The 26,599-nt window shown below is 39.2% G+C and overlaps 2 protein-coding genes across 6 annotated transcripts in view; one reads left to right on the top strand and one right to left on the bottom strand.

The window, feature by feature from the left end:
- Nucleotides 1-3,889: 3,889 nt before the first annotated feature.
- On the top strand, nucleotides 3,890-24,903 carry PPM1E (protein phosphatase, Mg2+/Mn2+ dependent 1E). Its single transcript, XM_064582673.1, has 6 exons — nucleotides 3,890-4,002; nucleotides 11,394-11,593; nucleotides 15,245-15,433; nucleotides 17,790-17,933; nucleotides 18,176-18,269; nucleotides 23,678-24,903. Exons 2-6 carry the CDS (start codon nucleotides 11,405-11,407, stop codon nucleotides 24,730-24,732), a joined length of 1,671 nt encoding a protein of 556 aa, XP_064438743.1. The 5' UTR covers nucleotides 3,890-4,002; nucleotides 11,394-11,404; the 3' UTR covers nucleotides 24,733-24,903.
- TRIM37 (tripartite motif containing 37) overlaps nucleotides 10,108-26,599 on the bottom strand; it is a 197,491-nt gene continuing 180,999 nt past the window's right edge. For 2 of the 5 annotated variants that reach the window (XM_064582672.1, XM_054510910.2), the window contains exon 25: nucleotides 26,324-26,596. In XM_064582672.1, the coding sequence (XP_064438742.1) occupies nucleotides 26,593-26,596 (4 nt within the window). In that variant the 3' untranslated portion in view covers nucleotides 26,324-26,592. Of the gene's footprint in view, nucleotides 10,454-14,099; nucleotides 14,221-26,323; nucleotides 26,597-26,599 lie in introns of those variants that run through there. The other 3 variants (XM_064582669.1, XM_064582671.1, XM_064582668.1) reach the window with 3 other exon arrangements.

Here is a 26,599-nt window from a genome sequence, read left to right as displayed (position 1 = left end):
TTTCTGTTGTTTGTTCATTTGTTTTTTGGATCCCACATATAAGTGAAATCATATGGTCCTTTTTTTGACTTATTTCACTTAGGTTCATCCATGTTATTGTGAATGGCAGGATTTCACTCTTTTTTATAGCTAATATTCCATTGTATATATACCACATCTTCTTTATCTGTTCATCTGTGGACAGACATTTAGGTTGTTTCCTTATGTTGGCTGTTGTAAATAGTGCTGCAACAAACATAAGGGTGCATGTATCTTTTTGAACTAGTGTTTTGGTTTTCTTTGGGTAAATACCCAGAGGTGGAATTACTAGGTTGTATGATATCTCTAATTTTTTGAGCAACCTCCATGCTGTGTTCTGTAGTGGCTGCACCAATTTACATTCTCACCAACAGGCTCCAAAGGCCGGAGTTTTTGTCTTTTATGGTCATTTATACCCTGAGCACCAGAACTGTGCCTGGAACACTGTAAGCCTCAATAAGTTACTGTTGACTCAAACCTTTAGATGGGAACTCTCTTACTTTCCTACTAAGAAATCTAGAAACCTACCTGCATCTGTACCCATTTTCTTCCTTTCTTTTCCAACTGGTGAAATGTGCCTCATGCTATCACAGGTCAGCAATTTCCAGATATGTTTTGGATCTCTTCTCTTCTTGCTTTCTCAGGAACTTCACTCCTTTGGTCATCCCCTGTCTCCTGCATTATCTATCAATCTTTCTCTACTAGATTATTTCATTTAGTATACAGTCAGATTCTACACCATTCTAAAATAAGAACAAGCTGTCCCTGTCCTCAAATGACCTTTTACTTACTGCCACACCTCTTTGCCTCCCACTTACCCATTCTAGTCTTATTTTCACCCCCACTAGTCAATGGTTCTTAACAAAGTCAATGATTTTTTAAACATCTTTATTGAGATATAATTCACATAGCATAAAAGTTACCCATTTATTTATTTATTTTTAAGATTCTTTATTTATTTGATAGAGAGAGACACAGCGAGAGAGGGAACACAAGCAGGGGGAGTGGGAGAGGGAGAAGCAGGCTTCCCGTGGAGAAGGGAGCCCAATGCAGGGCTCAATCCCAGGACCCTGGGATCATGACCTGAGCCGAAGGCAGATGCTGAACGACTGAGCCACCCAGGCGCCCCAAAAGTTACCCATTGAAAGTATACAATTCAGGGGTTTTAGTACATTCATAATTGTTTAACCATCACTACAATCCAAGACTTAGAACATTTTCATCACTCCAAAAAGAAACCTTCTACCCATCAGCAGTTACTCCCTACTCACCTCACCCGTCTGCCCTAGGCTATTGCTACTGTACTCTGTTCCTGTAGATTTGCTTATTCTGGACTTTTTATATAAATGGAATCATAGAGTATGTGGTCTTTTGTGACTGGCTTCTATCACCATAATGTTTCCAAGGTTTATCTACATTGTAGCATGTATCAATACTTTATTCCTTTTGTGGCTGAATAATATTCCATTATATGAATATACTGCTTTTATTGATCCATAATCAGTTGATGGGTAGTTGGTTGTTTCTATTCTTTGGCTATTATGAATAATGGTGCTATGAACATTCATGCACATGTTTTGTGTTGATGTATGTTTTTACTTCTCTTGGATATATACCTGTAAGGGGAATTGCTGGGCTATATAATAACTTCAAAATCTTAAGGAACTGCCAAAGCAGCTGTACCAGCTATCAGAAATATTGTTGTGACCTGTTTTAGAAAAACAGTCTGCCATGTCTGTTCCTTTTTTAATTTTTATTTTATTTTTTTATTTTTATTTTTTTAAAGATTTCATTTTTTATGCATTTGACAGAGAGAGACATAGCGAGAGAGGGAACACAAGCAGGGGGGAGTGGGAGAGGGAGAAGCAGGCTTCCCGCCGAGCAGGGAGCCCGATGCGGGGCTCGATCCCAGGACCCTGGGATCATGACCTGAGCTGAAGGCAGACGCTCAACGACTGAGCCATCCAGGTGCCCCTTTATTTTATTTTTTTAAAAGATTTTATTTATTTGAGAGGGAGAAAGAGAGAGAGAACAAGTGAGAGCACAAGGGCAGGGGAAGGGAGAAGCAGACTCCCCACTGAGCAGGAAGACCAATGCTGCAGGGCTCAATCCCAGGACCCTGTGCTCATGACCAGAGCTGAAGGCAGCTGCTTAACTACCTGAGCCACCCAGGCACCCCTGCCATGTCTGTTCTGGCCACACAATTCACATCCTTCACACATACAGAATACACCCCCTTGCCCCCCACCCCCCGTAAGGTATCCCAAAGTTCCATCCCTTAATGGCCTCAGGCTCAGGCTGGAGGTTTAGGAACTCAGTGAGGTCAAGTGCAGGTGAGATTCCTTGGGTATAATTTCTTGATGAAAGCTCCTTCAATATAATTCCACTTGATGTGAAAACGTGGTGATTAAAGAAGCAAACTACACCCTTCCCATAACTCCCCAGCATACAATGGTGAGGCGTGAGATAACTTTCCTATTCTGAAAGGGTTTGGAAAACAAGAGGCAATTCTCTTTTTATAATTTCTTCCTATGTGATGTATTCTATTTCAGTAGTTTTAAATATCCTCCGTACATTCATGACTTCCAAATTTCCTAACATCTCTGAGCTCCACACTATTTAATAACTTCCACTTCATTTGATACCTTCATTAGGATATTTCACAGATATTTCCAACTTAACATGCTAAAATTAATTCTTGTTTTCTTCTTTACCCTTTGCCTCCACAAACCTGTTCTTTTCCTGGTTTCTCCATCTAGGTGAATGATGCCACCATTCACCTAGTTGCTCAGACCAAAATCCAGGACTCAGCCTTAATTCTTTTCTCTTATCTCTATATTCCAATAATCAGCAAGTTCTGTATTTTCTTTCTTTAGAATATACTCACTTTTTTTTCAGTCTCACCCGGATTACAACAATCTCCTTACTGGCCACCCTCCTTCATTCTTGCCCCTTTCTGATTTCCTTTGGCATAGCAGTCAAAGTCAGATTTTAATTAATATGTCTGGTTATGGCATGCTGTTGCTCACAATCTTCAGTGAGTTTTTTTTTTTAAGATTTTATTTATCTATTTGACAGAGAGAGACACAGCGAGAGAGGGAACACAAGCAGGGGGAGTGGGAGAGGGAGAAGCAGGCTTCCCACTGAGCAGGGAGCCTGATGTGGGACTCGATCCCAGGACCCTGGGACCATATCCTGAGCCGAAGGCAGCGCTTAACGGCTGAGCCACCCAGGCGCCCCCTTCAGTGACTTTTCACTGCACTTTGAGATCCAAATTCCTTTCCATGATCTAAAAGGTTCATATAACTGGCAGTTGCCTGTTCTTCTGACCTTATTCCCTGCCATCTTTACTCTTTATCCACCATACTTCATCTTCGCTGGGCTTTTTTCAGTTCCTCACACATACCAAGCTCTCAGAAAGGATGTGTACACATGCTATTTGCTCTGCCTAGAATATTCTCTCCCAACTTCCCACCCCCACAGAACTGAATCTTTCTTATCCTTCACGATATGGATTCCTGACCATTCTAAGTAGGTACCTCCTCTATTATTCTCTATCACTGTATCCTGTTTCTTTTATAAAACTTATCCCGGTTTTAAGTTGTGTCCTGTTTGTTTACTTGTTTATCATCTGTCTCCCTAACTAGATTTTAAGCCCTACTGGGTCAGAGGCCATGTCTGTGTTGTTCAGCATATACCCAGTGCCAAAAGGCAGAGTGCGTAGCACATGATATGCACTCAGTAAATATGTGTTGAATAGTATTTAAAGACATAATTTGTTTTGAGACAGGTATGTTAATAATTAGTAATAACGTTAAATGTATTATTTCCTCGTTCTTACTGAAATAGTCCTTTTTTCTTTCAGTAATTGCCCTTCCTTTTTGGCTGCTGCTTTAGCCAGAGCCACAGCAGACGAAGTCCTTCAGAGTGACCTTTCTGCACATTATCTCCCAAAGGAAACAGATGGCACAGAAGGGACTGTGGGTGAGTACCTTTCCTACATCATTTGATTAAAAATATTAAAATCTTCTCATGTGTAGTAACCCAAAGAGAATGTCTACACAATATGAAATCTAATTATGTTTACCCACTTGTTGATTTTATAGAGGTAGCAAGAGAAAAAAATGCGAGTATGTATTTCAAACTGGTCAGTAAAAGGAGGGAAAAAAAATACAGGTATATTTTGAAAATGTGATGACAATTGGAGCAAGAGATTAACATAACAGAATATCATCAGAATACATTCTGATAACAATATCAGAATATTAACAATAAATAATGCCTAGGTAAGTGGAAAGAGTAAAGTGAGAAGTGTGAAGACACAACAAAAGATGAGTGAGTGAGGGGAGAGAGTTTGAGCAAGACCTATTTAAAATATTTAGCTTACCTTTAAGAATCCAAGTAAAAAATCATATAAAAATTCAAGAAATCAGTTTTAACAAAACTTCTCATTAATTATATTAAATTATATTTCTACCAATAAATAGAGTTCTACATGACAACTATTTAATGTGTGATTTAATTGCATGGATCACTGTACATCTTTTTTCTAGGCAAACTAAGAGGCTTTATTTATTTATTTATTTTAAAAGATTTTATTTATTTGAGAGAGAGCACAAGCAAAGGGAGCAGCAGGCAGAGGGAGAGGGAGAAGCAGGCTCCCCGAGGAGCAGGGAGCCCGATGCGGGGCTTGATCCCAGGACCCTGGGATCATGACCTGAGCCAAAGGCAGATGCTTAACTGACTGAGCCTCCCAGGTGCCCCTAAGAGGCTTTATTTATTAATGAAGGCATATTTATTAACATATTAGGTTTATACATATTTGACAGGGTCTAAGGAAAATTAGGAATTACTGCTTAAAATTGTCAAGGAATTTGAATATTTCACTTTATTTGTTCTATTTTAAGCATTTGCCTTTAAACATGGTGCATAAGGAACAAAACATATATTAATGAATCAGAATAACTAGATCCCAGAGAACTTGAGGCAGATATAAAAGTAAATATATCTGTTCTTACTTTATCTTTCTAGATCATTTTTGGCAGAAAATTGGCAAGAAAGGAATTCCTCCTCTTGTTTTTACTGAGAGTAATTGATTCACTTGGGAACCAAATTGTTCCAGAGTCAACTTGGATGGAATTCCTGCTACAAAGCATTGGTCTTTCCTCTGGTACTGATGCATGAAGTGAAAGCCCTGTAATGAAAAGATGAGGGAGATGGAATTCTGCTTCACTGTAGCCTGGGTGGTGGCTGACTCAGCTCCAGCTCAGTACAGTGACATTAACGACTAATGAGTAATTTACAGCTGCGAGGGGGTGGATTGCTACTTGGGACAATTTTCTCTTTTTCACACCCTTTTTTAATTTTATTTTTCCATTTCAAGCAGCAATTATTTATATACTGATGTTCTACACTCCCTGCAGAAGGATAATACTTAACGTAGCAAGACTAAAGTGCAGCCCTGCATGCCTGCTTTGGAACTAAACCCTCATAAGATAGTAAAGTGAAATGACGGGTTTTTGTTTTTTTTTTCTTTTGGTGGTATCATTGGTCATTCTGATTTTCTGTTTTTTCAAGAGATTACCCAGGGGCGCCTGGGTGGCTCAGTCGTTAAGCGTCTGCCTTTGGCTCAGGTCATGATCCCAGGGTCCTGGGATCGAGCCCCGCATCGAGCCCCACATCAAGCCCCTCATCGAGCCCCTCATCGAGCCCCTCATCGAGCCCCGCATCGAGCCCCGCATCGAGCCCTGCATCAGGCTCCCTGCTTGGTGGGAAGCCTGCTTCTCCCTCTCCCACTCCCCCTGCTTGTGTTCCCTCTCTCGCTGTCTCTCTCTCCGTCAAATAAATAAATAAAAAATTAAAAAAAAAAAAAAAAGATTACCCAGTAGTGTCTCCCTGCCATGGCTGTGATTCAGAATGATCTATTGTAATTCTAACTCTTTGCAAGTCCTTAATCTATTTAACCCAAATCCCTCAGTGTCAGCTGCACTGAGGAGAATCTCTTCAGGTCAGATTGTGTTTATCCATACATTAGAGTGGGAAATGAGCATACTGAATAAGGCCTGCCGTCACTGGTTTAAAGACACTCAAGTCCCCGTGGAACTCTCAGTTGTTTCCAAAAACTTAAAAAAAAAAATCCTTAACCTGAAGTTCTTTTCATGTTTATGTCATCCCTACCAGAGTGTTTGCTAAACAACCTTGTGTATCTCTTGGTACAAATTTAGTTTGGCGGATATAACTCCTGTTCAGACAACCTAAAATCAATTTGAAATATCCCAATGTAAAAATTAAAAACAAGAAGGGGAAAATTATCACTAACACAGAGGAAGTTAAAAGAATTATGAAAACTTTGTGTAAATAAGTCTGAAAACCTGGGTATTTTCTAGAAAAATACAAATTAACAAAGTTTACCTGAAAAGAAAGAGATTAAGATTGTCAAGGAGCTATCTTCTAAAAAGGACAAAGAATAGGTGATTCTGGGGGCGCCTGGGTGGCTCAGTCGTTAAGCGTCTGCCTTCAGCTCAGGTCATGATCCCAGGGTCCTGGGATGGAGCCCCACATCGGGCTCTCTGCTCAGCGGGAAGCCTGCTTCTCCCTCTCCCACTCCCCCTGCTTGTGTTCCCTCTCTCACTGTTTCTCTCTTCAAATAAATAAATAAAATCTTAAAAAAAAAATAGGCGATTCTACAGGTGAACATTTTCAAATGAGCAAAGATAGACAATTCTAATGCTTTTTAAAATGAATTATCTGGGGTGCCTGGGTGGCTCAGTCGGTTGGGCTTCTGCCTTCGGCTCAGGTCATGATCCCAGGGTCCTGGGATCGAGCCCCGCGTTGGGCTCCCTGCTTGGCGGGAAGCCTGCTTCTCCCTCTTGCACTCCCCCTGCTTGTGTTCCAGCTCTCGCTGTGTCTCTCTCTGTCAAATAAATAAATAAAATCTTTAATAAAAAAAATAAATAAAATGAATTATCCAGTTGCATATGGAAGGAAAATTTACTGATAGGAAAACTTGCCTGAAATAAAACTAAAAAAGGAAACGAGAAATCAGTCTTAGTAATCAATGTAAAAAATCTTAAGTAAAATATTTGTATATTGAGTACAACAGTTCATTCATTCATTCATTTATTGAGGGCCTACCATAAGCTTAGCACTGTGCTGAGACCATAAACAAAACAAAATAATAGGAAGTCTGTTAGGATAATTTATATATTAAGGTCAAAAGAAAAACACCAGAATAATCTCAAAAGATGCCCAAAGAAGCATTTGATAAAATTCAATTATCCATTCCTATTTTAATAAATATACTTAATAATGTAGAACTAGATGAGTACATCTTGGACTTTGTAGGACAAAATTTGGCTCAGACCAAAATCTAGCATGTATGCATAATGCATACTTAAGAATTTTTTGGTTGCAAGTGACCACTAACACAACTCAAACTGGCTTTAGCAAAACAGAATTTATTGGCTACCCTTCAACATACGGGCTACACAGCTAGATTCAAGGCCTCAGATGATTCATCCCAACCTGGCATTTCTCCAAATCTCAGCTGTTTTTTCTTTCTCTTTTTCTCTTCTCCCCTCTCTTCCTTTCTTTCTTTTTTTTTTTTCAAGTAGGCTCCACATCCAACATGGGGCTCAAACCCACGAGTCTGAGATCAAGAGTTACGTGCTCTACCGACTGAGCCAGCCAGGTGCCCTTCTTTAATTCTGATTTTATTTTCAGGCTCCATGTGGTGGCAAGATGACTGCTAGATCTGCCCAGGCTCAAATCAAGCAGGAAAGTAACAGTAACTTCACTCAGTTGCTCTTACATAAATTGCAGGATTCACTCTAACCAGCCCAGCTTGGATTATTTCCAATTCCTGAACAATCAGTATAGCCAGAGGAATGTGATTGTCTAATTAGCTAGACCTGAACCACATGGTTTACCCCTAGATGCACATGGTCTGAGAGTAGAGAAGGAACTGTCTCTGGTAGAAACAGGAATGTTTGCTATGTGGCAAGTAACACATTAAAGCAAAGTTCTGACTCAAAATAGGAAATAAAGTAAAATAACTAGGAATAAATTCATTAAGAAGTATGAAGATCTTGGGGCACCTGGCTGGTTCATTTGTAAGAGCATGTGACTATCTCTGGGTTATGAGTTTGAGCTCCACATTGGGAATAGAGATTACTTAAAAAAAAAAAAAAAAAGATCCCAGATCCTATGTTAAATCCCTACTGAGCAACATAAAAAGGATTTAAATTAATGAAACAATATAACTTGTTCCTGGGTAAGACTCAATATGAAAAGGCATCAATTTTTTTGCAAATTACTCTATAAATTCAAGGCAATCCCAAACACAATGGCAACAGATTTCCCCCCTCAAACTCAGCAAAATAATTAAGAAAACTCATCTGGAAAAATAAGCATGTCAAACTATCAAGTAACATCTTTTAAAATTAATATTAGGTAGGAAAGCTAATCCTCCTGATATGAAAACATGTTATAAAGTCAAAGTAATTATAAAATAATGGCACCACTGTAGAAATAGATGGCGCGATCAGTGAAGACTCTAGAACAGATGATAAAAAAGCATACATTTTTTAGTAGTTAATTTATATAAGTTTGCATATTCATTTATTCAGTAAACATCTAATGAGCCCCTGCTATCTGCTAGGTATTGTACTATGACTAATCAAGTACAATTAAGACACAATCTGTATCTACAGTTTAATTTGGGAAATGTAGAACATGGGTGTCAGAGTTAGATAGACCTGTGATTAAAAATGGTTTTACTTGTTTGTGAAATGTTCCAGAGACAGAGGATGTAACAAACACTTAATAAATGTTATCTATTGTTACAAAATGTGGCAAGAGCTATAGTAGATGGTGTAATGGGAACATTAGGGAGGAAGCAACTGGGAGGGGATAGGAACAGATCTACTGGTTTACTAAATATTAGAGGAAGCAGGTATTGCCTCTCCTAACCAATTTAATCTGTCTAACCAGTGCTGCCCAATAGACAGCGCAATGATGGAAATGTTCTCTACCTGCGTTGTCCAGTATGGTAGCCACTGGCCATATGTAGTTACTGAGCATTTGAAATACAGCCAGTGTGACCCCAAAACAGAATTTTATTTATTTTTTTTAAAGATTTTATTTATTTATTCATGAGAGACAGAGAGAGAGAGAGAGAGAGGCAGAGGGAGAAGCAGGCTCCCAAGGAGCAGGGAGCCCGATGTGGGACTCGATCCCAGGACTCTGAGATCATGACCTGAGCCGAAGGCAGACGCTTAACCATCTGAGCCACCCAGGCGCCCGCAAAAACAATTTTAGATTTTACTTAATTTTAATTAATTTAAAGTTAAATGGCCACATGTAGCTAGTAAGAAATCTTACTGGACAGTGCAGGTCTATATAGTAAGAGTAATATACACAGCCAAAGAATGATATAATGGTTTATTATTTGGGAATCTGGGAACTAACCTGATAGTTAATATCAGTTATTTGTTTCACCCCCACTCCATTCTCCCTCAATGTTTCCAAATTTACTTACTGTTTTGCAATCCTCTGTTGTGATTGAGTCAAACTCACACCTATGCTGCTACAAAACCCAGATGGGTTGGAGTGATAAAATAGGTAATTGCTGGCTGAAAGAGATAGTCTCCGGCAATTGGTGCTTTAAAAAAATAAAGACTGGAGTTTGTCAAAACAATAAAAATACTGGCTTGTATTTGCTCTCTGAACTTCCTTTCTCTTTCAGATATACCCTTGACTTTCTGTTATATAAAAACGTCAGGGGGGACAGAGCCAAAAACCATGGTTTGCCAAACTTGTACTATGTTAATGAGAAAAAAGGCGACGAAAACCTTGAGATAAGCTTTCTGAATGTAGTCATTGTTGGAAGGATTTTGAATAAGAAAACAGGTAAATGTAGTGGCAGATTAAAGCAACAGCAGGGAAAGGAATAGAAAAGTTCCTAGGCCATTCTAGAACACAGTCACTCTCCTGTGGGGTCTGTGTTCTAGATCAGAGGAGTCACGTGCAGCCATTGCCCTTTCTGGTACATGTTTTCTCAGGCTGTCAAGCTAGATCTGATTTAGTAAAGTAAAAAAAAAAAAAAAAAAAAATTCTTGAAGAATTCTAAATCTTTTTACCTGAGATGTAGGAATCTCTAAAATACTGGCTTGAGAAAACTTAATCTCCCTTTGATTATTTAATAGCCGCAACTTGAGTAGAGGACAGCTGGAGCCGGGGTGATGTGAGATACAATCTCTTCAACACTATTCAGTGTTGCCTAAAAGGTTTACACATCTGTCCATCCATTGAGAGATGCAAGTCAGCCTCCAAAGTCAGCTCATCTACTCCACTTGATAGGTCAAGTAGTAGACTTAACAGTCTAGGGTGAAGAATCCTCTGGTTGCCATCTCCTTTGTTCTATCCAGGGTTACACCTATAGACAGAGTTTAAGTACTTTTTTCCTTAGAGACTTTTAAAACTTTTAAAAAACTTTTACCTCATTTGTTAACCTTTTAGCTAAACTATTTAAGCTATTGCCAAAAACTTTAATTAAAAAATTCATCAAATAAGAAAAATATAATTTAGTTCCAAATTCTGATCAGTTACAGGAGAGAAAAGTTAGGGAACTGGAGGGAGATAAAGGAAGAGGTCAGGAAAAAAAAGACAAAGACAAATGGTAATCACAATAAACTCTTATTCCTGTAGTTGATAAATAAATGATGTTTTCATAGGCCTTTCATATCCCAGTTGGCTGGATAACTACTGTTCATATTTCAGTCATTTTTTTTTTTAAGATTTAATTTATTTATTTGACAAAGAGAGGGAACACAAGCGGGGTGTGGGGGGGTGGGAGAGGGAGAAGCAGGCTTCCTGCATAGCAGGGAGCCCGATGCGGGGCTTGTTCCCAGGACCCTGGGATCATGAGCTGAGCTGAAGGCAGATGCTTAACCGACTGAGCCACCCAGGCACCCCTTCAGTCATTCTTCTAAGCAGGGGGAGCTTGGATCTCCAGATGATAATCACAATGGCTCTCCAGCCAACCAAAAGGGAACCAGTGTTCTGAACTAGATAGCAGTGGTTGGAGAACTTTGAGGGTTGGAAGAAATCTAGTCTAAGAGTAGATTCAACTCTGGCCAGAGGTTTTCTCCTCATGACATAAGAATATCATAGTGGCAGCTGCTGGCTGATGATTTTCTACTAGACTGGCTGTCATTTTCTCTCTTCAGAAGCAACATTTCATTTTTCTTCAGGAGGAATTTCTTCTATTAAGGAGGAACTTGATGAAGGTGACCTACTTCTGTCTTTACCCAGCAGGCAAGTGAAAAGCAGCTTTACAAGGCTCTTCACTGGGGGTGTCTGTGTTTCTTTCACAGAGATCGAAACAATGAAATTGGCCCGTTCTGTCTTCAGCAAACTACACGAGATTTGCTGCAGCTGGGTGAAAGACTTCCCTCTCCGCAGGAGACCCCAGCTTTATTATGAGACATCAATCCATGCCATCAAAAACATGCGCAGGAAAATGGAAGACAAACATGTCTGCATTCCTGACTTTAATATGCTCTTCAATCTAGAGGTAAAGGGCCCTTCTCTAGAGTCAATGAGATTTAAAAAACAAACACCTTCATGGTCTTATTTTTCTATAAGGAGAACTTCTAATATACCTCTAATAGCATCTCTGATGGTTTGGAATAGGACTAAAGGCAGAGTGGCATAAATCTGCTTGTATTAGACAACAGAAAAGAAACTTATGTTATTTTTGGTTTATTTATTTTTAAGTAAGCTCTACACCCAACGTGGGGCTTGAACTCAAACCCCGAGATCAGGAGTCACATGCTCTACCGACTAAGCCAGCCAGGCACGCCAATTTTATATTATTTGAATGGGTAATGCATTCACATTGTTCAGATTGGAAAACAAAAATCTCTCTCTTATCCTTGTGTCTCAGATGCTCAGTTCCCTTCCATGAAGGCAAGGGAAGTTATCAATTTTTTGCGTAAACTTCCAGAGCTATTCTATAAACATAGAAGCATAAAAGAAAACTGCCATATCTCAATAAAGCTGTTCTTTTTAAAAGGAAACTACAGTACTATTAGATAGTGTTTATTAAGTTCCCACATTACTGTGTTGCTGAAGCAACATAAAACACAAACATAAAAGGATGAATTTAAGACAGAGACCGTTTTCTGATTTCCAGTGATTCTCTTTTTTAAAGCTTGGTTTCTGAGATAGGAAAGTAGATGGAATTACATTTCATGAATCTCTGTGACTGACAAATTGGATCATATGAGCCTTGTCAGATTAATAACCATTTTCTTGTTATCTTCCTCTTCTTTTTCTATTAATTGTATTCTGTTAGTGCCAACAGAGGTAGGTATGTTTCCCCTGCCTGTTACTTGCCTCTTTTCTTCATTCAAGTCCATAACTTAAAAATTACAATGTAGTAATTTATACAAAGCACAGTATTTCCTTTATTTAGCAGCTAAATTTAAATTTTAGCTGTCAAGGTCTGATAAGCAGTGATGGTAGGTTAGTAATTGGTCCTTATGTTACAAAGATAGACCAACTTTGTTTCCAAATATCTGTAGAATATGTGAATATCCTTATTTCCAAATGTTACCATGCCCATGCAAATATAACCTTAAATGTTAACCTTAATGTGACAAACAATCCTTCTATCACTACACCCACTTGAAGATTATACTCCCATCTGAGGGCATTGTTGCTGTTTGTTGACCTGGTTGGTTTTCATTTTGTTTCAAAATCAGCCCAAAGGCCTAACTCAGAAGGGAACACCTTGCTTTAGAGAAAGGGTTTTGAAGGCAATTTGGCAACACATACTTATAACCTTGTATATTTTCACCACCTTTGATCTGGTAATTTCACTTTTAATTTTATATTATAAGGACACAAATGCAGGAAATTCTTACATATATGTTTTGACATAAATGTCTTACATAACATTTTCAATAATAAGCTAGAAATGATCAAAGTCATATATAGGGAGTAACTATAATATGCTCATAAGATGTATAGTACATACCCATTTCAAATGTCTGAGTAATACTTAATGACATGGGGGAAATGCTAATGATATGATAAATGACAAAAAGCAGGATATAAAATTTTATGTATAGTATAATCTTAATTTTATCTAAAAAATTTATATATATAGAAAAAAGACTGGTTATCTGTGAATGGTGGGATAATATAGATTTTTTTCTTTATTAGTCCAGATAAACAATATATCATCTTTATAACAGGGAAAACTTTTTATTTAAAAAGGTATACTAATTTTTTTAAGAGATCCACTTGGCTGTCTTCTGTTTCTTTGGATGCTATATTGTTTAAGAATCTCCCCATCAATCTCACATTGTTTAAAGTTATACTCTCATGGCCTCAAAAAGGTATTATTGTCCCCTCCTTCTTTGTGATGATCCCACATCAGCTACACTCATCATTTAAAAACTGCTTGGATATGCTATTTTTCAATTTTACCTTTATCCTGACAACTGAGTTGTTTAAAAATGAGTACTGCTTTAGTATATAGTATAGGTAGAAATTCTACATATCAGGACTTTTTTTCAAGATAGTTCTGTTTAATCAGTCAATTTTCAATGGCATTATAGATGGTATTAATTATTAACTAGTTGTAATGTCTGTATTAGATGTTGATTTCATAATATTTGGGTGTTTTTACTCTATGGACATTTATATTTGGTACTTAGTACACCCTTTAAAAAGAATTTTTTTCTGGGACGCCTGCGTGGCTTAGTTGGTTGGATGTCTGCCTTCAGCTTGGGTCATGATCCCAGGGTCCTGGTATCGAGTCCCACATTGGGCTCCCCAGTCCGTGGGGAGCCTGCTTCTTCTCCCTCTGCCTGCCGCTTCCCCCTGCTTGTATTCTCTCTCCCTTTCTCTGGCAAATGAATAAATAAAATCTTTAAAAAAAAAAAAATTTTTTTTTAAAGATTTTATTTATTTGAGAGAGAGAGACAGAGAGGAGCAGGGGGAGAGGAACAAGCAGACACTGTGCTGAGTACAGAGCCCGAGACGGGGTTTGATCCCAAGACCCTGAGATCATGACCTGAGCCAAATCAAGAGTCAATACTTAACCAACTGAGCCACCCAGGCGTGCCTAAAAATAATTTTTTCAAAACACAGATAATACCTGTTGTTTTAGTAGTTCCTCCAAATCCGTACCTAAGAGATGAGAGAAAAAGCACAAGAAAATTATATGATTTACTTTGTATATTTGATTTCCTTTGAGTGACAGGGCCTAGACTCATCTGAACTCCTAGAGCCCACCGATCAAGTCAAAGCTTGCACATGAAAATGATTACATACTGTTGCCTAAGGGAGTCCAGGACTCAAGTGAGTTCAGTGAGCTACAGATCTCCTAAGTAAGCTAGATCTGAGATGTACACACTGGAGTTGAAGATAAAGCAGCAAACTACTTAATGGTTTAAATGTAGTATTGTGATTAGGCTTCCTTTGTCAAGACAGATCCTCTTCTGGCAGTTGCCTTAGTGTTTCAAGCAGTGGGTGGGCCAGGAAGGGTGAAGCTAAATCTTGGTTAGGGGACAAGGCAAAATGGTTACGGGGCATTTGGATATCTGATTTGCTTTAAGTTTGGCTGACCAGTTTAGAGACTCTGTTATTTATGGTGAGTATTCAATGTGACTATGATTTATGAAGAACATACTACAGCTTAGAAGTATGTGTATGCTTTCGTTATCTCTGTATTTTAAACAACCTAACATAATTGGTCTTGTGCTGAAGGCCAGTTATCTCCTATTGCTCTCAGTTTCTAATTTTATTAGAATACTTTCATTTTGAAAAAAGCACTCAATCCAGAACAGCTTTTGCTCAATTCCTCCTCATACTTTCTCTTCCCTCCCCCTTCCCACAACTTGTAACAGCAGTTTTGATGCAACTGCATGTGGGCGGTTTCCATGGTACAAGACGGCGACTTTCACTGAGGGCACTTCAGCCTGAGCTAATTGGCCACGATGTGTCCCAGTGTTGTGTGTGTAAACACAGATACCCCAGTGCTGCAGGTATTTTAGCAGTTGATCAGGCATGTCAAAAAAGAGAAACATTTAGTCTCATTGTCTAGGTGACAAGTGCAGTGGAGGAGGAGAATGGGCATCATCAGTACAATGGATTGGTTCCTTTGAGTCATGCTGTACCTCACTTCCTTAACCGTTTGTTTTTCTATCGACAGGACCAGGAAGAACAAGCCTACTTTGCAGTCTTTGATGGCCATGGGGGAGTGGATGCTGCCATTTATGCCTCCATTCACCTGCACGTTAATTTAGTCCGCCAGGAGATGTTCCCCCATGATCCTGCTGAGGCCCTGTGCCGGGCCTTCCGGGTCACTGATGAGCGGTTTGTGCAGAAAGCAGCCAGGGAGGTATGCCATTTCCTCATAAATTCCAGCCATGAATACACTAGCTAAGCTCAACTTGGTCCATGGTTCATGGGCTATTTTGGGTTTTCTCTTTTGGGGCAGGCGTTATTATTTAAAGTTCTTTCAAGCTGTATTCTTGACCCACAATATTGGATTCTCTTGTAGTTCTAATTCCATCTTAAGGGTTTTAGTGGGGTGATGTGATGTGCTGTAGAGAAACTCCAAAGTTATAATTTTCTAGAAAGCCAGTCCATTGCTGGATTTGGCAGGTGAGTTTTAGCTTTCTTATTTACCAGTGCCTGTCAGCTTCACACGAGGACCATCTCTCTAAGCAGACTTTTGCTGACAAAATCTGGATACAGTGATTAAAACAATGGACTAAAAAGGAAACAGAAGTTGGATTACTCCCATACGTTTGGGTCTAAGTGGGTTGGCAGTGTTTTACTGTGTATCTCTTGAGGGAAAAGTTGCTTGGAGAGCGAATCCTTAGATGATTCTTGAACTGATTTTACAGGAAGAAAAGTCAGAGCTCATGTCCTAATTTCTTAAGGTTAATCAGACCTAAGGTTTTTACTCTGAATGAATGACAGGGGCTCTATATTAAGATCTAAAAGTAAAAATTTTAATCTAATTATCATTCTGGGCATTGGTATATGATTAACTACAGTACTCTATATTCATTTTTAACTGGGGGCCAATAGCAAGATAATTTTTAATTTTTAAAAGTAATTACAGAATCATTATACATATAAAAAATAAGACTCCTGCCCTATGAATTAAACATTAACTGTTTTGGAAAGGACTTGGAAAGAGCAGGGTCATCATTTAATCCATTTCTTTGATTTCATTGTTATGCTACACATCGGTAGTGGTGCTTGGAATCAGTGAAACAGTAATTCAGAACTATTTGGTATTAAGCAAGGAAAATGTTCTGTTTCCCCACCTTTACCCCAGGTTTAGTTTAGTATGCAAATCCAACAACAGTGACCACTAGGGTCTACCTCCAGAGGTGGGGCTAGAAAACAATACAGTTGTTGACCTCAGACTGTCCCGGAGTCTTGAGGGTTGGCACTGCTCAGTTCTGCCTACCTTGGAGCTACTGGCTGTCGTCATTTTGACTAAGGCCAAGGCCTGGCCCGAGAGGTGACCTGTAAGATCACAGGAAACTAAGAGAATCACTTTGTCTTCTTCTGTTCTATCCTTTTTTCCTCTGTGTCCTCAAAATTATGGCTTTTTTCTCTGACCATGTTCACCTCATTTACTTTGCCAGTGATCCTAGTGTCTCTCAGTCTTGCCAATAGTTCTTTTGAATAATTTAGGTTTGTCTCAGCACTTTTTTCCTTCTTCTGCTCCCATGTGCTGCTAACTGCTGGGAAGAAAGGAGCTATTCCTGTTGTGAAGCAGCCGTGCCTCCTGTTCTCTGCAGGGCATGTGCACTCGAGTGTCTTTGTCATGTGTTCCAGGGGGCTGAGGCTTTGAACATTCTGGGTGGGAAGACATTTTATTGGTGGGTGAGGATTTATAACAAACTTTCCCTATATAGGAAAAATGAGAAGTTGTTTTTCTCATTGGATACAAGGGGCCTTTTACCATCCTTGACGCACTGGTTCTAATTTAGGACAAGTCCTTGGTAACAGAAAGTCATGCTTATTTGGTGGTGACTCATGTCAAATGGGGATGTCACTGAATGTAGTAGTATCAGGAGCATGAAGTACACTGCTACTGAGCTACTGCAGTGAAGCTCCAGGCTGTTCTTTATGCAGTGTTCCAAAAGCAGAGGCCCCTAAAATTATTGTAGGTGATTTTTTTTTTTTTAAGTATAAGCAACTTAGCATGCCAGGAAATATATGTTATCTCTTGGCTCCTATCTTAAGACTCAAGAGTGTGGGAGCATTTGTTGTGTACCTATCAGATCCTTTGTAATGCTAGGACCTTCCCCTTGTCCATACTCTAGGTCAGTGACAAAACAGAGACCAGAACATGGAAATCTTTAAGGACTGCTGTAGTGGATTGAATGCTGGACTGGGAGGAAAAAGAATTTCAGTTCTGTTTTGTGTACTAATGAGTTACCCGCTCTTGGAAAGGTCACATAACCTGCCACAGTTTTCTTATTTGTACATAAAATGAAATGAATAATCATCCCTGCCTTGCATATCATAGGTAACATGGATCTATGTGTGTACACATACATCCATGCACATAAAAATGCAGAGAAATAGGAATTGCTGTTTGTTGTGAAATCGAGTTACTAATAGTCTAGACCCCAACGAAAAGTCTGTGTTAACTATAAATTGCTTCTCAATGAGAATTTGAAGTCTGTTTATTTTTACTGACTCTAGTTTTATTTAATTACTTTCAGAGTTTAAGATGTGGGACCACAGGAGTGGTGACTTTCATCAGAGGGAACATGCTCCATGTGGCCTGGGTTGGGGATTCCCAGGTCATGCTTGTGAGAAAAGGGCAAGCGGTTGAGCTAATGAAGCCACACAAACCAGACAGGGAGGTAAGTGTGCTCCGTTCTGGGAGGGCACGTGCCACAGAGGCGGGTTTCTAGCTAGTAGTTAAGATTCACTTGCTTATTCTGATTACCACTGTTATCTGAGCAACCATGCCCACCTCACAGAGGAGGAATAAAGAGAACCTTTCCTGGAAGCTGATGAGTATTCTATCTGTTGTTTACTGTTAAGGTAGACAAATAAATCCTGAATCCAATTATTTGCTTCTTTCTATTGCATTGCTGTTTAGGATGAAAAGCAGCGAATTGAGGCTCTTGGAGGTTGTGTAGTCTGGTTTGGTGCCTGGAGGGTGAATGGAAGTCTGTCGGTCTCCCGAGCTATTGGTAGGAAAAACCATTCCTTTTTGTTTCTCCAAACTGTCCTCTTCTAGCTCATTGTCTCATATTAATTCTGCTACATTAAGGGAACCTGAGATGGTAATTTATATTATCAGAGTGCTTATTATTGTTTAAAGTAACAATTAGATAATGCCTCTTTTATTTAATTAACCTATTCATTTATATACTTAAATTCCATTATTGAAAGGGAACTATATTAAGAAATGCAGAGCTTACTAGTTTTTGTTTTTTTTTTTTTTTTTAATGGAAGCCTTTAATCTTTGGGACACAAATCTGCTTAAAACTACAGTGATCCTCATTTCATTCCATTTTGGATCATATTTAACTTAACTTAGTATTTTCAAGAGAATGGAAGGCTCCCCTCCCTATATTTTACCTTGCTTATATCTTTGTTTTCACTGAATTATAAAATGACATAAACATTGTACTTTTTAGATGAAAACAATTTTTTTTTTATGTGGAATATAGTGATTTGCCAGATAACCCTAGGGTTTCAAAGAATCTGCCTCCCTGGGACCTAAATTTTTCAAGAGAAGGGAAAGTCAGTGTAACTGTCTAAAACTTAGAGAGTAAATAGCTGAGCTGATTGGACAAAATGCAAGGGTGTAAGTTCAAAGATAGTCCTGTTTCTATTTTTGTTTCGCTTTGGCACCTGGGTTTATTATATTTTAGGCTTTGTGGCTTAGCTTCATTTCTGGTTTTTTAAAAAGAATAAATCCGTGTGTGTGTATCTTTATGGGTGATATGCATGCATACTACAGTTCTTCATTCCTGCCTCCTAAAGAAATTAAATGAAGTAATTTGACATAGGAATAATACGGATAAATGGAATTCACATGTAATCCCCCAATTTTGCTTATTGTTACCAAAATATTCCAGAACATTAACAAAATCTCAAAGGATTGATTCAGTTTCACCAGTGATAGGAGTTCCTCCCACTCTTTGGGAAGGTGCTAGCAAGCTGTGAAGTGGCCCAAATGTGAGTAGCAGAAGGCTGAGAGAGAAAGCAAAAGCTGAAAGATCCTGCAAGTGCTTCTGAAAAAATGAGGGTTAGTTTTTATCTCAGACTGAGAGAGTTATTAGGAACTCTGGAATATAACTCCAGAGGTGAAATTTCTCATTTCTGAAACACACCCCCATGTAGAATTATTTCTGACGATTCCTCTTGATCTTACGGTCTTTGTCAGAGTATCGAAAAGTATATTTAATGCTTATCATAGAACCAACTTTACTAGAGAATACTTGCCTTTTCTTGCTTCTAAAAATATAACACAAGGGGAAACTAAAAGCAAGGGGAGAATGTCCTTGAATAAGAGACGTCTAAGAGAGAATGCGGCAGACTCCATAGAGAAAGTGACTTTTAGGTTGGATGTGGAGGATAGTGTGTAGGGGAGGAAATTCCAGGGGGAGGAGGGTATAAATACATGGGCATCTGAAAAGGCACGCCATGTTTTAGGAACAGTAGCATGTACAAGAGGCGAGGGCAGAGGGTCGGAGTGATCAAAGTAAGTGTGGCGCCAGACTGTGAAGGGGCTTATATAGCCAGGCTAAGTAGGTGAATAAGCCGAGAGGCCACATGATTCAGACTTATAACGTAATTGTGATGATGGTACAGAAGACAGACTAGAGTAGAAAGCCTAGGTGAGATCATTCAGGGGCTGTTGATATAGTCTGTTACAGAGATGAGGGCAGCTCAAAAGGGATACAGAGGATGTATAAATTGATCAGACAGCAGTGACAGTTTCTGGGGGCAGAGGAAAGCTGATTTCCAGGTTTTTGACTTATGTGACTGAGAAGATGATAAAGCATTTGTAAAAAAGCAGCAGCAGTTTGTGGGGTGGGGAGGAGGGCAGATAATGAGTTCATTTTGGACATATTTTATATTCTAGATACCTGTGTGATATTTTAGGAGAGAACTGATATGCAGCTGGAAATACAGATCTGGAGCTGAGCAGAATTCCTAATTGCAGATAAGAGATGTGGGAACTCATCCCATTTTGGCAATAATATTAGCAATCTGTGAAGTGATATTATATATAGTAGTTGAAATTATAGGTTCGGACAGTATTGCCCAGGAAAAATATGTAGTGTGATGAGAGACCAAGGATGAGACTCATTACTTACGGTAGAAATACACAATGAAGTCATGCCTCTAGGTTTGTGTGGCTCTATCACTTTACAAGCTGTGGGCCTTGGGAAATTAATTTCTTTGTGTCTCTCTGTTCCTTGGTAAAGTAAGAATAGTAACATTAAATGGCTCATGGAGTTTTTGTATTAAATGGTATAATACATGCACCATACTTAGAGCCCTGCCTGGCAGTTTTAGCACAAAATGATTAGTGCATTATTAAGTGAAGGAGCCAGTGAAGAAAATCAAGAAGGGATCAGAGATATACAAGTGGGCTATCAAAGATACTAGAAGAGGGTTTCTAGAGTAAGTGGTCACAGGGTCAAGTGCTAGGAGACCTAGGTCAAGTGAGACGTGGGTTAAAAAAAGACATGGAATTTTGAAAACCGTAACTAATTGGTAATATATGAGAGAAATGTTTTGGATGAGTAGATGGGAAAAACCCCAGAAAATCAGGTGACAGAAAATGAGTAACAACACAAAAGAACATGTATAGATTTAGTTTCTTGGGCAATTTAGTGGTAAATGAAATAGTGTGGTGGCCTGAGGGAAAAGCTGATTTGGGAAAGGGTCACTTTTATTATTTTTGATGTTAGGATAACGAGTTTAGATCAGAGTATGTTTGTAGGATAGAAGACAAGAGCAAGTAGAAGAGAAATTGAAGATGAGAGTGACAGAAGCCAGAGTCCTAGAGAGGCAGGTCCCAGAGCACAGGTGAGCTTTGAGGAGGAAGTGGAGACCTCTCCTCCTGACACAATGGTAGCTGATGCGGTGAGTCTCTTGATGAAAACAAAAGGGCCAGGGGCGGGGGTAGAAACTGAGGGAATTCAGGCCTGATAAACTTAATTTTCTTTGAAGTGGGAAATTAGGCCATCTACCAAAATCCAGAAGCTTAATTGGAAGAGAGAGGTGAAGAATGTGAGAATAAAATCGGGGGCTAAACAGGGACAAGAAAAAGGACTCCTGAGCAGAGTTCAACTCTACATAGAAATTAAGTGACACTTAAAGCTTTCAAAATGAAAAGCTTTTCAACTGTTTTTCCTCATGAGCCCTTCAGATTTATGATCCAAAGTTGACAGGGAGGCATGATACGTTTCCTAGCATATGGAGAGAGAAGGTTGAAGATAAAAGGATGTTGCCATTTTCACCATGAAATGGATAATCATGCCCTCCTACCAAATTTGGGGGCGAAATGTCATGAATTTGACATCCAACAGTAGAGCAGGTGAAAAGCCAGAATTTTGGCAGCATTTTCCCTGTGCAAATCTTTGTATGTTCTGTTCCAAACTAACAGTTGCAGTAGCCTTTTAATTGAAGCACTAAAACAAGATTTTTGGGAACAGTATGACTCAGATCACATTTATTTTTAGAGCTAGAATTCAGAAAATAATAATGATGATGATAATAGGTGGAGTAGGGGATGGGGAAATTTAGTAAAGCGGACTGACTGGTGGAGAACACTGAATCTCATGATTGAAAGTTTTGACTGATGCCTCCCAGTAGCCTGTGAGAGCTCAAGTATGAAATTGATGGAATCAAAACCATGTTTGAGGGAAGATGGTTCTGGCAACTGTATGAAAAAGACTAGTTTCTTATCTAGTATCTTGTTGTTCAGTGTGTCCCACACCAGTTGTAGCAGTTGTCTCTGGGGTGCCTATTGAGTTTTCTGGGCCTATTGGAGGATTAAACAGGGATGGGAAGTGTTGGAGAGAACTTTATGTGGGTAGGAGAGAACCCAGAACAGGTGATGACAGAGCCAGATAACTTATGTATAATTATCTTCATTTTATCATCCCCTAGTCCAAAAGCAGTTTTAGTACTGTAGAGAGGACAGTAACTGATGAGGGTCTGCAAGTAACAAATGCTAGGATTTGGATCCAGGCAGTCTGACTCCAGTGCTGGCATCCTTAACCATTAAGCCGTATGTCGTTACTTTACAAATGATAAAACATTTTATAAATTTTAACTACTGTTTCCCAATTATGGTATCCTAATCTAGGAATTATTGCTCAATACTGTTTTCTATGTAAAGTAGTAGTAAATGAGCATCCCTTGTTGTATTAATAAGCTATATGGTTACTAAATAGGCTAGGGACCCTTTGGCTAGGCTCTCTCCAAGTACCCAGAGAAAAACAATGAATGTACAGTGAATGGATCGGGAAGTGCTCCAGATCTGAAAGATCCAGAATGCATTGCAGGTGATTAATTTTCTCCATAGTCTGGTGATAGACTGGTGAGACCTTGGGCCCACACTAGGCTAGGTTTCTATCTCCACTCCAAGCACCCCATATATAGCTACACATCACTGCTTAACAGTTGCCTCTGTGCCTTGCTTATGCTAATTCCTTCAACCGAGGGCCAGCCCTTCTCTGCCTGGTGATAACTAACTTATCCTTCAAGACCCAGCTCAAATGTCATTCTATAAGTGCATGAACTAAACAAAGGAGGGCCTTGGGGGTTCTCACAGTTGTTCACAAGTGGAGAATGAACAACAGCAATAAAGACGGTGGGGGTTCGATCAGAGACAAATGAAGACAGCAAGAATATGGTAGTCCCTGAAGAGGAGAGAAATGTGGCCATACATTTTCCAGTTCTCTAGAAGTTACAAGTAAAGCGGCATTAAAAAGTAGAAAGCAAACTGGATTGGGAACCAAGAGACTAACATTCTAGTTCTCGTGTCTGAATCTTGGGATGACTTTCCCTGGCTTGAGGGGAGCTGGACTTGATTTTTAAAAATCCCTTGTAACTCAAACCTTTCTCTGTGCTAGCAGCATAAAGCTATTAATTTGAAAACAAGGACAGAAAATTAAGTATTTAATGAAGAGAATGACCACAACTTTGGTTTGTTTTTCAATGTGGACTTGTTCTCAAATCTCAATTAAATCAAACTTTACTAGTAAAAAAAAGTAGATCTGTTAACCAACAAAATTTTTCTATGTAACACTGAATTTTTCAATGCAGCAAAAAGCTTAGATTTGACATTTGTTGCCATGCTCAGCTAAGCCTAAATCATAGCTAGAGGCACAAGATTGAGTGTAAGCTAGTGAGAAATTAAGCCCAGTGAATGGCAATTATTTAACTAAGTAAGGAGTGAGCAGCATCTGATTAACAAAGAATTCAAGTATTTTATCTGAAACTAGTTTATAAATTCTTTCCAGTAAATTCAGATCACAATCCAGTAAATTGTGATCAGTCACAGCATTGGCCATAAACATTCTTACATGCAACGTAAACCAAAATCTGACTTCCTTTCTAATTCCCACAGGAGACGCTGAACATAAGCCATATATCTGCGGGGATGCAGATTCTGCCTCGACTGTTTTGGATGGAACTGAAGACTACCTCATTCTGGCCTGTGATGGCTTCTATGACACCGTGAATCCCGATGAGGCGGTCAAAGTCGTATCTGACCACCTGAAGGAGAATAACGGAGACAGTAGCATGGTCGCCCACAAATTAGTTGCATCAGCTCGTGATGCTGGGTCAAGTGATAACATCACTGTTATTGTGGTATTCCTGAGGGACATGAACAAAGCTGTAAATGTTAGTGAGGAATCAGATTGGACAGAGAACTCTTTTCAAGGAGGGCAAGAAGATGGTGGGGATGATAAGGAGAATCATGGCGAGTGCAAACGCCCTTGGCCTCAGCACCAGTGCTCAGCACCAGCCGATCTAGGCTATGATGGGCGTGTGGATTCATTCACTGATAGAACTAGCCTGAGCCCAGGGTCCCAAATCAACGTGCTGGAAGACCCGGGCTACCTAGATCTCACACAAATAGAAGCAAGCAAACCTCACAGTGCCCAGTTTTTGCCACCAAATGAGATGTTTGGTCCTGGTGCACCAAAGAAAGCAAATTCTATTAATGAGCTAATAATGGAGAAAAAATCAGTTCAATCATCATTGCCTGAACAGAGTGGTGCTGGAGAGTTTCCCTCTTTTAATTTGGGTTCAACAGGGCAGCAGATATACAGAATGGAGAGCTTATCTCCTGTCTGTCCTAGGTTGGAAGATGAACAGTTCAAATTCCTGGGAAAGAGAGTTTCCAGATTGTCTCATTTACGCTATCGTTATTCAAAGAGACGGCACGGATTCAGGTTTAATCCAAAGTTGTATTCATTTATGTCTGCTCAAGAGCCTTCCCAAAAAATAGGCACTAGTCTATCCTCACTTACTCGAAGTGGGAAGAGAACTAGGTTGTTCAGAAGTTTTCTGCCATGGAGGCAAAATATTTGGAAAGGATATAGTGCAAACATGAGGAAGCTCAGAAAGAGTAATGATATTGCAGATCCAGGCCTTCCCTGGAGCTACAAAATATAAAACTTCCTCTTTAAAGTAGGCTAGCTAGCTCTCCCCCAATAAAAACACCACTATCAGAGTAGAAACAAGGTAGACATTTCTGAAATATATGTGCTTCATTATGAAACCATGGATGGCTCAATTCTTAAATGTAAATAGATCTCTAGGAAACTCAAAGTAGTGTTTTCAATCTAAAACAAAAGTATTGGCGGTTTCACTAGCAAAATTATACAACTAGTCCCTGTGATGTGTCTCCACACCTACAAACGACCCCCACTTTACTACCCCTTCACATCCCTAGTGGAAGTTTGTGAGTTATTTTAGTCAGGGTATCTAGTGTTGAAATCTCAATGCAGGTGAAATCTGGTTTGATGTGCCTAATATTATCTATGGAAAACTTAAAGCAGAATCAGATGTAGTTGGGGGATGTTCCTCAAAAGACTGGGGACTACGAGGGAAACCCTCCCCTCTTTTTTCAGTTGGTAAAAGACTAAAAGCCATATGGGTTTAAATTGGTTACAACGAAAGTAGAAAACTAGCATAAAAGTGTCATGTTTTCTGACTTGTGAAGTGGTATATAGTCAAAAAGATTTACTGATTTTTTTTCCTGTAACATAAAAGATAAAAATTTTCTGAATTAAAAAGTACTTCCTAGGGCTGTGTAGCTATTTGGGAGTTTCATAACCTGTTATGGTGCTTTTGGTGGGATTTTTATTATTTGTCATTTTAGAAGACCGCTGTCAACTGGTTTTAACCTATGATGCTATGATGTTTTCACTGTACCTTCATCTCAGGAATAAAACTGGTCTAATGGAGATGATGTTAGGTACAAATATACTAGAATCAAGCTGCCATTTAAAAAAGAAAACTCAAATAGTATTTCTATTTTTTCTGCCTTTTTTTTTTTTCTTAAGTTCACAGACAGCAAAGGCATATACTACTACAAAATAAAAAGTGGCTTTGGAGAATGAAAAATATTGGTTTTAACTTCTCTAAAATTGTTTCCCCCAAGGGAATGAAATACCTGGTGTGAAAGAGGTTGAAAGTACTGCCTAAAGTGAGCCCCGAGGCCAAGTGCAAAGGAGAAGGCAGGTAAACAGAGCCTGAGGTCTATTTAGTTATGAATGGAGAAAGCTCTACAGTCCTGCTACCTGCCACTTCAGACTGCAGAGAGGATGTCTTTCTCATTTCAGTACTTACATTTGATAATTTGAAGTTGTCTGCTTTTTGCCGTTTCTGTAGTTTGAAGCTAGAAGCGTATCTTCAACTAAAGACAGCAAATAAACTAGTAATCAGATTCAGTCAGTGAAGCAGCCTCTGATTCTCTTGAGAATCATGAACATCACCACATGACCTCTTTCCCTCCCCTAGTCGACTGTGGACCAGCCATGCCAATGGCTAGGAGCTGCCCCCTCACTCACACCACTGGGGGGGGGGGGGGGGGAACGGACCAAATGCTCTTGCCAAGAAACGTCCACTGCCTGTGTTTTTACAAAAAAATACAATTACTCGGTTCCCCACACCCATGATGGAAACTCAGATTCCATAGCATATTCCGGACGCCAGTATAGCTCTAGCAAACACACAAGAACTTCACTTTAGCAATGATCAGATTAATCCATAGGTTTTATTTTTAAAAATTTGGATATAAGTAGAGATTTTCAGTATTTTTCGTGATCTTGAAGTCATTTATTCTTTTTCTCAAGTCTTGCGACACATGGCTGAGAAGGAGGGAATAAATGTGGCTCCGACTACAGTACCAGAATCTTTTCACCAACCTGACGTTTGACCCTCATACACGGACCCCACTCACGTCTGTCATTTCCTGAAGCCTAGATCTTGTTAACAACCCATCAGATGCAGTGTCAGTTTCAAATCAAATTATCTA

Source organism: Mirounga angustirostris, unplaced genomic scaffold (genome assembly GCF_029215605.1).
Source record: "Mirounga angustirostris isolate CCGP_5_RB_7025 unplaced genomic scaffold, mMirAng1.0.hap1 SCAF_17, whole genome shotgun sequence".
NCBI lineage: Eukaryota > Metazoa > Chordata > Mammalia > Carnivora > Phocidae > Mirounga > Mirounga angustirostris.
Note: the sequence above shows the minus strand (reverse complement) of the source record. Positions and strands in the feature narration are given on the sequence as shown.

Coding starts and splice junctions, on each gene's coding strand:
- PPM1E (XM_064582673.1), top strand. CDS start 11,405: ATGAAATTGGCCCGTTCTGTCTTCAGCAAACTACACGAGATTTGCTGC. Junction 11,594..15,244: donor ATATGCTCTTCAATCTAGAG/GTAAAGGGCCCT, acceptor TTCTATCGACAG/GACCAGGAAGAACAAGCCTA. Junction 18,270..23,677: donor GTCGGTCTCCCGAGCTATTG/GTAGGAAAAACC, acceptor TAATTCCCACAG/GAGACGCTGAACATAAGCCA.